Source organism: Mastomys coucha, unplaced genomic scaffold (assembly GCF_008632895.1).
Source record: "Mastomys coucha isolate ucsf_1 unplaced genomic scaffold, UCSF_Mcou_1 pScaffold21, whole genome shotgun sequence".
Taxonomy (NCBI): domain Eukaryota; kingdom Metazoa; phylum Chordata; class Mammalia; order Rodentia; family Muridae; genus Mastomys; species Mastomys coucha.
In genome coordinates this window covers 76289188-76301687 of record NW_022196904.1, presented here as the reverse complement: position 1 = coordinate 76301687, position 12500 = coordinate 76289188, and the positions used below count along the sequence as shown (strand labels likewise).

The following is a 12500-nucleotide window of genomic DNA, read 5'->3' as shown; positions in this document are numbered from 1 at the left end:
TCACTCACCACTTCTCAGTATGAACTTTAGCCTCATTAACACAACATCATTGTCTAATGACCATGTATTTACCATTTCTCTCTGTTCTTTTTTGAGTTTCTCTCTGGCCATAGACATTATGTATCAACTTTATCAAGGGGTCTACTTTTTCTTTCAAAGATCTTAGCATTTTATTCAGATTTAGCTCTTTCTAGTTAAGTAATTCTAACATTACTGCCGATTGAAATGTAGTTTGAATACTAGCTTTGTGTATTCTATAATTTTCTGTCATTGTGCAAAATCAAACATCCATGCATTGATGCACAGGGTGGAAGAAGCAGCAGTCCATTGTTTGTTAGTAAGGCAGGTGTATGAATGAGATAAATAGAGTGTGAGCTATTGCCTTTGATTCACTCTTGGTGTGCCAGAGAGCTTGTGCCTGGACACTGTGAAGTTAAGAAGTGCTTTTCTCCTGAGTTCTTAGCTTGAAAAGGAGAGAGAGCTAGCTGTAAGGGTCTGGACTACTCAGTTTCCCACTTCTTGGGTAAGTTATGGTCAGTGAGTTCCCATCAGGCTAATCATTGTTAAAAAATAATTTCTCCTGAAGACAAGCTATTGTGGAAGAGAATGCTCAGTTCTTTTAAAAGCATTTAATTTTTTCCTATCCATTGCACAAAGTCTCATATGTTTCCCTGAATTTTCTTTTTTTTTTATTAGATGTTTTCTTATTTACAATACCTTCTTTCCCAGGTTCCCCTCAAAAAAAAAGAAAAGAAGGAAAAAATATAATAAAAAAAACCCCAAAAACTAAAACAATTCCCTGTTCCCTCCTCCCTGCCCCTGCTCACCATCCTACCCCCTCCTGCTTACTGGCCCTGGCATTCCCCTACACTGGGGCATAGAATTTTCACCAGGCCAAGGTCCTCTCTTCCCATTGATGATCGGTTTGGCCATCCTCTGCTATAGGCATGCTGCTGGAGCCATAAGTACGGGATGCAAACCCTTCAACTCCTTGGGTCCTTTCTCTAGCTCGTTGTTAACGAAGACCATAAAATCTTACAGATAACAATTTCACAAAAGCATGAACCACTGGAGAGTGATTATGGCTGAGCCTTGTCCACATGGAATCAAACTGTTGGACAATGACAATACATATTCTTTTACCCAGACCCTGGAACCATGAAGTTTGCTGATGAGTATCTGTATCAGGTACTCCTTGAATCCTCCTATCCAGATTTGCATGAGAGAGCATACTTGGCCTGGCACATATATCTTTTTTTACTAATCTAGAAAAGTTGTTGATTTTTTTTTTAACTTTGTTCAGGCTTTTATGGGTTGAAACATCAAAGGCTTCTATATCTATCCAAAGGTCTATGAAAACCAAACTTGATTATATTTTAAGTCTATAAATTTCCTTTTCTTTAATCTTTTAAATTATTATTTTTTTAGGAATATGACTGTTTTGCCTGTGCCTAACCTGAATAGCTGTTGCCTGTGCATATCTAGAAAGTGTGTTTGATAGATTAGAACTTACAGATAGTTTTAAATTGTCATGTAGCTTCTGGGAATCAAATCTGGATCTCCAGATAACATAAGTGCTATTAACTGCTGAGCAATCTTACCCAAAATGAAGTTAATACCATGATTGTTTTATTTTTGCCACCTTAAGACTCTCTTACATTTTTATTGGTTATTTTATTTATTGACATTTCAAATGTTATCCCCCCTCCCAGTTTCCCCTCTGCAATCCACTTTTCCTCAGTCCCTCCCGCTGCTTCTATAAGGGTGCTCCCATACTCACCCACCTACTAATGCCTCACCACCCTAGAATTTCCCTATGCTAGCCATCAAGCCTCCACAGGACCAAGGGGATCTCCTCCCATTGATGCCAGATAAGGCCATCCTCTGCTACATATGCAGCTGGAGCCATGGATCCCTCCATGTGTACTCTTTGGTTGGTGGTTTAGTCCCTAGGAGCTCTGGGGTTCTCATTGGTTGATATTCTTGTTCTTCCTAAGGGGCTGAAAACGACTTCATTTCCTTCAGTCCTTCCCCTAACTCCTCCTTTGTGGTCTCCATGCTCTGTCCGACAGTTGGACAGTTGACTGTGAGCATCTGCATCTGTATTGGGCAGGCTCTGGCAGAGCCTCTCAGAGGACAACTATACAAGACACCTGTCATCATGCTCCTCTCAGCAAGAACTGTAAGACTATTATCTGAATTAGTACAGTTAAACTTGCTTTAATTTTGTGTTTTTAATAATTTTAAATTTCTATAAATAATTATTTTTTGAAATTGTAATCATATAATTTCCCCCTTCCTTATCCTCCCTCCAAGCCTTATCAAATGCTTCTCCTTGCTCCTTTTCAAACCATAGCCTCCTTTTCTATTAATTTTTGTTACAAATGTATATGTACATATACATGCACATTATGCAATTTAATTTTAAAATTTCAGTTTCCTTAGATAAAAAAGTTCTTGAAATATAAAGTACTCTCAATGTATACTATGATTGTATCAAGAGCACAAATCCCTTGCCGTTTTACTTTCTTTCAAATTGTTTAGTACATCAACTCTAGATTGATTTGGAAAAGCGACATGCCCACTATTAGACATTAAGTGTTAATGGTCAAAGTTTGACACTGATTAAGAACTGATTTTACCAAGAAAAGTCTTCATTGTTCTTATTTTCCTTAATATTATATAAACACTAATCAGTACTAAATGTCACAAAATATAAACTTCTGTTAGGAACTTAAGACTTGAAAATAAAAATGTGATAATCTATACAAACTGCTTTAGTATGACAGTACTGCTTCTAGGTCCATAAGTATAACCTTTTTTTTTTCAGTGAATAAAACAAAAGATAGTTGTGTTTTCATGTTTGAAACATGAATTTATTAGAATAAAACACTATGAGTGTTAAATTCCTAACATCTCCTAAGCAGTCTTTACACTTCATGCTGTTATAAATGTGCTCTTTTTTACTACGAAGAGAAAAGAGTTCATACTCACATCCAGAAAACAAGGACAAAGTAACTTGCTTTCTTTTCTGGAAACAGACATTTAAATCATGTGAGGGTGCGTGTGTGTGTGTGTGTGTGTGTGTGTGTGTGTGTGTGTGTGTGTGTGTGTGTGTGTGTGTGTGTGTACATTTAGCATAATACTCCTTTTCCTAATGTCAAAATTTTGTAGTTTCTGAGGCTAAGAAATATGGAGCTTAAGCTCAGATCATATTTAATGAATAGTTGATCGTGTATGTTAACAAATATGTTCTGTGATATTTTATTAGATGAACTAATCAGTCATCTTCAAAAGCTTTCACTGAGCTTCTTCTGAGACTGGAAACAGTTTTTCATAACAAATCATAGGCACTCTTAGCTCATATCTTCCTGACATAGAAATCTTCCTTCAACACATACATGCAATCACTCTGTATTATCCTCTCATTCCCATTGCTAATCCCAGACCAAATCAGTACAAATTCAAACACTTGCCTTGATTTGGGAAAGTTTGGAAACAAAAAATTCAGAAATAGAGCCCATTAACACATACCTTTTTGTTTACTGATTCTCTTTGCTTACTCTGTTTCAGTTACATAGTAGTTTGTAGCAAACGCTACCTCTCCTACCACTCCTCCAAAACCATAACTCTCATAAAGCTAGCCAGCAATTTATGCTCATTGTTTTAGATAGCCTTCTTCTTAGTATATAAGATTAAATTTTTTCTTCTTTAATAATAGCAGAAATATTTAATTTGTTGTTTTTGTTTCTAACCTGACCTTCCTCATCCTGAAGAAAAACGTCAGAGTAGCTTATATGAAAATAAATTTGTTTCCAATTCCAACCTGAAATTCTGCAATATTTCCCCAGCACCTCTATGAGAAGACTAAGTTACTCTCATGCCCTTGCTTCTGGAAATTAATCTCTCCTGACCTCCCAGCAGCAGGACGTTCTATAAGCTAGTCAAGCTCTCTCTCCCTGGAATACTATGCTATCTAAGACAGTCATGTTTATATCTAACACCAACTTTGGTCCAGATAAGCTCCCAAGTCTGTTATAAAGCTTTGTCATCATCTGTTATGGAAGGAATATGCTACCTTTGCTTTTGTATTGGACCCCATGATGTTCTTGCTTGTACATTTCCATGTGCTTTTTATTCTTTTCTTTTTTCATTTCCCTTAAGAAATATTCACATTTACTAGGAGCATGTGCCTTCTCAGACACTAAGTACAGTGACAGTTAAAAGAAAAATAATCCCTAACTGGTAGATTCACTTGCTTACTATGACAACACTTGAGTTCTACAGTTGCCAATGAAAACAAGTGCTGAGAATGTATGATGTTAGCCTACATAAAATAAAAGCACAGCCATACAAAGGTGTCTATAGATTTCTAAGATGATTTGAATCATAAGCTGTGATCTAAAGACATTAAAAGCATGTTTGTTGGTGGTAGGATGACATAGGATGATGGTGAGCTCTCTGGGGGTAGGTTACGACATGTATATTATGGGAGAGAACAAGAGAAATTAAAGAAGTAAAAGGAAGTGTTGCTAATGGGCATAAAAGTTAATCAAAGCAAAATGAGGTAAAGAGGGCCAGAACTTGAAGGTCAGTGGTGGTCAAAATGAAAATGGCAACTGTAGGCTCATATAGTTGCATGCTTAGTCCCCAGATGATGAAGTATTTGGAAAATTAGAAGGTGTGGCCTTGTTGGAGGAGTTGTGCCCTTTTTGCAGAAGGTGTGCCACTAAGAGTGGGCTTTGAAGTTTCAAAAGCCCTTTCCAACCCCACTGTGTTTCTCTCTGGCTATTGCCTGCAGATCGGGATGTAAAACTTTCAGCCAGTTCTCCAGTGCCATGCCTGTTTGCCTCCCTCCATTACGATCGTGAAGTAATTGTCTGAAACCATAAGCAAGCCCACAGTTAAATGCTTTCTTTTATAAGTTGTCTTGGTCATGATGCATTCTTCCATCAATAGCACATTAACTAAGACAAGATCATTCTAGGGCATGGTAGAGACAATCTGACCTTCACCATAGAAGCAACAGGAAATTATTAGAGTTTTAAACAAGAAAAGTCCCTTAATTTGATTGATGTTTTAAATTTCTAGTCCATTGTATAAGAAAATTCAAAGTGGCAGATATAATACATTTTCTCAGAAGTGGACTATGTCAATTAAAATCCAATTTACCACCTGCTCAACTGCCTATTTGCAACAGTGAACCATAACTGAAAAGAAATTACAATTATTTTGAATTACCGTTTTTCAAATTTAGAAACACACATCTCAGAAGACTACTTGGCACAGTTCAGAAGAGCCACCAGGATTCACTCATCAATTTAATACGGCATATGATCCATTCATTCTCCTCAACCTTAATGCACACCTTCCCAGTCCTCATTTTCAGTGTTAATCCTACCATTTATCTTCATGAGAGACAGGCAGAATCAAAACAAAAATACTATTTTTTCAGCCAAATCTACTAAATGATCCCCTCCCTCCTTTTATAAAGCAAGAAGTGTATAGGTTGCCTTAGGGAAAGTTCATGTTGGTCACTTACATATTGGATCAAAGAGTTTTATCCTTTTTCCTCAAAAGCTCAGGATTCTCAAAATTGTTCTCCTCCCTCATAAGCTCATTTCTTTTAAATAAGTACAACCCGAAACCACTAGTTATAGCCTATTTAGGACCTAAGTAAAAATCATTCAGACACTCTTGAAAACCATACCTGTGACCTGTCTCTAAGACTATTATCCTTCTACAGCCTAGAGTAGATGGTTGATAGGTATTTATTAGCCACAATAACCAATTGTTTAAAAATTATGTTTTACCAGTGTCAATCCAAGGAATTCAACAGTCATAGCAATAACAACTATAGAAAATACTCTCTGTGTCAATATTTTCTGGACACAGAGAATGGCAGCAGATAATGATTTTTATTATAAACTTAGATTAATTTTTAAATTGTATGCACATGAATTAAATAAATACCTGACACCCAGAAAAATATCTAAGATGTCCAAATAACTCACTCTGCACTTTATTTTAGATATTCCATTTGCATGGAGATTCACTGGTAGAATTCAGGTTTACTTGCAATTTTGTAGTAACTAGAAAACCCATCTCTCTGTAAAGACCTATTAGCAGAAATGGCTGCTAGGGGAGGTAACATCAATTTCTTCAGTAGTGAGTCCACAGATGAGTTGCTCATGCTCTAATAAGCCTCTAGCACACTCATACAATCAACTGGAATTAGATTCATTGAGTCACACACAAAAAGAAGACTTTAATGTAGGAAGATGGCCTTTCGGAAAGAAATGTTTTCATGGGGGAGACAGGGATGAAAGAGAGCAATACTGTGAAACAACTACAATTCATTACATGCAATGTATGAAGCTTAAAAAGAAACATAAGTAAATAATAACATTGTTGATGGTACTACAATTCTGTAAATTTATTAAAACTACTTGAATAAAAAGCAAAATAAGCAGTCAAAGTCATTTCTATTATATGACAACTTATATAATTTCCCCTAAATATGTTATGGCCATAAATTAATATAATTTATTTATTATGTTATGTCTTATAAGGAAATGTCATAACATAGAAGGAAAACTCCAAATTTAAAAAGTATTTAACATATCTAAAACATATCCTATCTTTACATATCCTATTTTCATCTTTTCATGAAAAAAAAAACAGATGGATAGTACCTGAAGTATGCATGCTTCATAGAATGCCATAGACATAAAGGATACAATAATCAAGTATTTGTGGATGTCTTTGATTAAAGTTGCATTTAATATTTCTTACACCTGTGCTTAGTGTGGATTAATGTTATCAAAGCAAATCCATGGTGCTTTGTCCTTAATTTTCAGTTTATACTCTAGCAGTTAACTATAGCTAATGACTACTGCAAATTATAATGGGCAATACAAAAATGTCATAACCATGGGTCAATAAAAAGCCATTAAATGACACAAATAATAGCCCCTCTATTTTATGTCTATGATTACCTATCCATTGGTGATTGCATTTATTTGTAGCAAAAATTTAGAATAATTGTGTTGGGATATATATATAACTACGAGTGAAATTTAAAAAATAGTTAAAATAATCTATATTTAAATGACTAAACATATAGAGTATGTGCAAATAGTGAAATTATTCTACATTAATCACATCTAGCATAGATAAGATATTTTAGACAGAAGTATAGTGAAGGTGATTTTCTTAATCACATCTTTGAAGTATAAATACGATTAATTATAGAAGAGAAATAAAATGCTAATTCAATTCTTTTGACTATCTTTACTATCGTCATTGGAAGAGGGAACAAAATCCTATATTGCATAGCCCTCTATATTTAATGTGCCACTCATGCATTCAAGACATGCAATTCCTAATGAAAATTCAGACAAGGATGAAACCAGGTGAGTCTCCATCCAGAACTATGTAGCCATTCCATTTACATCTTTGTACACTATATATTGTAGGTTACTCTTGAAAGGATCAGTATGGAACAGAGCTAAATCTTTTCTTTTCTTTTATTGGATATTTTCTTTATTTACATTTCAAATGTTACCCCTTTATAGGTTTCCCCTCTGGAAACTCCCTTCCTCTACTTCTATGAGGGTGCTACCCCACCTACCCACAAACTCGCAGCTCTCCACCTTGGTATTCCCCTATACTGAGGCATCAAGAGTCCATAAGACCAGGGGCCTCTCTTCCCATTGATGCCCGACAAGGCCACTCCATGCTACATATGGGGTTGGAGCCATGGGTCCCTCCATGTGTATTCTTTGATTGGAGATTTAGTCCCTGGGAGATTTAGGGGTTCTAGTTGGTTGATGTTATTGTTCTTCCTATGGGATTGTAAACCCCTTCAGATCCTTCAGTCCTTTCTCTAACTCCTCCATTGGGGACCCCATGCTCTGTACAAACATTGAATGGGAGCATCAGCCACTGTATTTGACAGGCTCTGCCAGAGCCTCTCAGGAGACCGCTATATCAAGCTCTTGTCAGCAAGCAATGTTCAATGCCCATGGTAAAGCATACTTCACCAAAACAAAATCACAGTTAAAAATCCAAAACAGGGTTGGAGAGATTGCTTAGCAGGTAAAAGTGATTGGGCCTTGAAGCACCTCTATCCTTAACTACTGTGGAAAGTAAGAACTTTCATGCACTCTATGAAATGTATGCTAACGCACACACACACACACACACACACACACACACACACACACATGAGTGCCCGAGGGCACAAACGAATAAACAGTATCACTTTTTAAAAAGCTTCCAATGTTTATTCTTATTAACTTCTTCTTCTTTGGCCCTTCTAGACATAGTACTCTGCTCATAATTTTAATTTTGGAGAAAAACTCAGTGTTTCTGATCTCAGAAAAATGTTCTCATTTTTTCTTTCAATAATTCTAACTCTGTTGTTTCCTGGAAAATAAATCTCCTTCTAAAACATTATGTCAGTGAGTGACACAATTATTTAGGGCTCCTTTCCATGCATATTATTTTATTATTTTAGATAGAACTTCACTCTCTGAATATAATGGTCTTGCATCTCCCTCAGTGTTTTAGCACAATTTCAAAAGGGTTGCAGATTGACCATATTACCTGCTCTAAATGGAGGTAATTAAAATAAATATTGAGGAAATTATTTTTTAATGAGATACTTGTGATCTAAAATGACTCTGAGGGAAAAAATCATACACAATAGGTAGTTACAAACTATCATATAACTTTTCCTTGCCCTTATGAATTAAATTATATTTTTGTTATTTTCCTTTATAGACAGAATTCTATCAATTACCATTCATTGCTGAACTTAATTTCTGCTATATTAAAATTCTTACTGGAAAAGAATTTCCCCCATTCTTTATTTCCCAGACAGTGTCAAAACAAATTCATTTTTTCAACTTTTTCTTCTATATCATAAGAAGTAACCTTTCCATGATACATGAATATCTATCTATAGATGGACTGCTGTGATCTCTTTTGAATGCCAATGCATAACCATTATCTAATTAAGATTATATTTTGTGACTCCAAGAAGGTTATTACTTCTCAATCTTTTTAAATCAATCTTTGTAAACTGATTTGGGCTTTTTTCCCATTAAGTTATACATAGCATATATTCCCCATTTTTTTCAACTTTCAACTTCCATGTTCACTGCCTTTAAATACAAAAAAATATTACTCACATCATGCATTTTATTACATAGAATGACCTCTTTATATAAATAACCTTACTCTACACTCCTGAATATTCTATATTTATCCAAAATCCTATCTTTCCTCAATTTTAAAATTATTTTCTTCCTTCCAATACTAATTTCTTAACTTTTGTTTGGAATAATTTTTCCCAGGCTTAATACATAAGCCTCTGATTGCTTCCCTTCTGTTTCTAAGAATGTATAAGTCTTCATTTGCTAGTAATAGATTGCACTAGCAACTTACTGATGATACCTCACGGATGATACGTTCACTAGAGAGGTTCACTTCCTTGTTAATATTACATTTTTTCTTATATATTCCTACATTTGCTCAATGTGAAAATTTCAAAAATTCTGTCTTCTCCATGAATTTTCTTATTCTAACTCTATACTACACTGAATCTATTATAAAAGAGATTGTTGTTAATTATTTAATTGTAAATATATTTTAAAGTGTTTGTGTTTTTTTCTTATACTTTCACTCTTTTCTTTTGACAGCACTCTAAAGAACTAACATGCCAACATTAACTAAGTGTGCATTTCTTATCCATTGTGTTGGTTCCAGAGACTATAATAACAAATCATACTTGTATTTGTTCAGGATTCAGTATAATACATCTCTCAAAGAGTATAAAGCTCTTCTTAAATAGATGGCTAAAGCAACACCAAAATACCTGATATTAAAGGAAACTTTTATTCTAAAAATGTTTTGATGTTATAGATATACATCAAGGTCATTTAAACTTGAGAGTTGCTTGTTTTCTTTTTTTAGATTTATTTATTTATTTTATGTGTATGAGTACACTGTAGCTGTACAGATGGCCATGTGCCATCATGTGGCTGCCAGGAATTGAACTCAGAATGACTCTGCTTGCTCCTGTGTAATTCACTGTAAATGTCTTCAGACTCACCAGAAGAGGGCATCAGATCTCATTATGGGTGGTTGTGAGCCACTATGTGGTTGCTGGGATCCAAACTCAGGACCTTCGGAAGAGCAGTCAGTGCTCTTACCCGCTAAGCCATCTTGCCAGCCCGAGAGTTGCTTGTTTTCAATCCAAAGTGTTTATGTACTAAACCTTACAAGGTGTGTGTGTGTGTGTGTGTGTGTGTAAACCAGTTATGAAATGTGTGTAGAATTCAGAGGACAGCTTGAGGAAATTGATTCTTTGCTTCTAGAATGTAGTTTCAGAGTCTCAAACTTGTGTCCCCAAGCATGACAACAAATACCTCATCTTTCTTAATTGTCTTACTCATCTAAATGTAGATTATTTTGAAACTCAACCCCACCCTGAACTTTAAAGTCATGCTTTCCAGGAATAGATTTAAGCCTTCCTACTTTCTGTCATTGAAACTGACATTAAGAAGCCTATGATATAAACCCCATAAATAATGCATTATTAATAATTACTGGTACTCATATTATTCTGATTTAACAAATAATATAAGAAAAATTAGGCATTACAACAAAATAAACAAAGAAAAATGAATTTCTTAATATATATAGCTTTCCATACAAATGAGTAGTCAATTATGTTGATACATTTTGTTATACTACATTCTTTTCAAAGAATTTAAAGCTATTAAGTGGTACATACCTGTCCAGTCTCCTACTACTTTAAAGTGGACACCAAATGTTGCTTTGGTTTCAGTAGGACACTGAAAAATATAAATACTAGCATCAATTCAGATTAAATATTATATATTAGAAAATGATGTGATTAAAACCTTTATTCTTATTGCAAGCCCCCAGATCCACAACTAATGAGAAAGAACAAGATAAAATGTATATGATAGACAAATCAATGCCATCTGATCACTAGATCATTTAAGTTTCTTTGAAGACCCATAAATATGCATATAAAATGGAAAAATATGCTAATAAAATTAATAGAGTATTGTAGGTAACTATAAAACCTGTGAAGATATCTGTTGAGGATTTTCTGACCAGTATTCTATCAACTTTGCAGGCACCAGGGACAGCTCCCATGGGACACACCAATCAATAGTGAGTTTCACCCAGCCTCCTAATCTCAGTTTTCTGGCCCACTGTACTGATGGCCTCAGAGCAAGGCCAATCTGGATGAGAAATGCTCTGTGTTTGACTGTTCTTATCTAACACAGCCTCTGTGGGTGCTGGGCTTCATGGAAGCACTGAGACACTGTTCAGGAGTGGACAAAGCACAGTCTGAGACATGGGAAAGGTGGTAGTGTTTAGGGGGTCCTGGGGTTCTCAGACTCTTGGACATCTAGGAGCTGCTGGGAGTTGTGAAAGAGCAGAGAACAAAGTCAGAAATATAGTCTGGAGACTGGCATCTAGGCTGGGACTTGGGGAAAGAGGAGCTTGGCTTATTTCAGTTGTGATTGCCCTTAGCTTGGAGGTGGTTGTATGGAAACATAGAGAGGCCTTCTACCAGAGAATTAAGTTGTGGTTCTGTTGGTGAAGACCTGTTCCCTATGGTGGTAGTAGATGAAACAGTCCAAGGTTCTAAATCATTGATTATTTATGGTGGAAAATGGATGCATATCCAACCTCTCAAATTGGACCCAAGATTAAGTATCTTTTGCAGGGAGGAATGTTTGGGAAGGGATGCTTATTGGCTAAGCCCCCAGGGACTCTAGGTACCTCATTAGCATGGAAAACTCTGTCCTGAGCCTTTGTGGCCACAGGTCATATTTCTTTATGTGGGGAGTGTAGCATGTATTCCAGCCCAGGAATCTGGCAGGGAGTGGGGAGTCACCTAAGTCTCAGGGTGTGTGCCCACCAAGTAAGTCTCCAGGGTCTCAGACCTGCTCTATCTTACCAAGTTCTTGGCATGGTTTTACTGTCCCACAATGTTCTGCCTGCATTCCCACATATCTATTAGTAGTGAAGACAACGAAGTAGTACCCATGCCCCAGCCCCCTTGCTTGCCAGGTCCCCTTCAGGCACACCCAGTAGCAGCAAACTGCCCTGTATCTTGTACTCCATTTTCTGGCCCACAACTGCCTGATTTCCTGGAGACTTACTGGCACTAGGAACAACCAGATGACTAAAGACCAGCACAAGGACACAATCAACAAGAGCCAAGGCAATTTTGTACAACCAGAGACCAGCTATCCTATGACAAGAAGCCCTGGATATCCTAACAGATCTGAAGCAAAAGAAAATGACTTTAAACTAATATTATGAAGATGATAGAGGCTTTTAAAAAGAAAATGAATTAACCCCTTAAAGAAACACAAGAAATCAAACAGGTGAAGGAAATGAATAAAAATATTCAAGATCTGAAAATGGAAATAGAAGCAATAAAA

The 12500-nt window shown here is 36.0% G+C and overlaps 1 protein-coding gene across 10 annotated transcripts in view; it reads right to left on the bottom strand.

Moving 5' to 3' along the window:
- Window positions 1–12500, bottom strand: part of Nox4 (NADPH oxidase 4) — a 178832-nt gene that overhangs the window by 44619 nt on the left and 121713 nt on the right. For all 10 annotated transcript variants that reach the window (XM_031387254.1, XM_031387255.1, XM_031387253.1 and 7 more), the window contains one exon: window positions 10805–10865. In XM_031387254.1, coding sequence (XP_031243114.1) covers window positions 10805–10865 — 61 coding nt within the window. The remainder of the gene's footprint in view (window positions 1–10804; window positions 10866–12500) is intronic.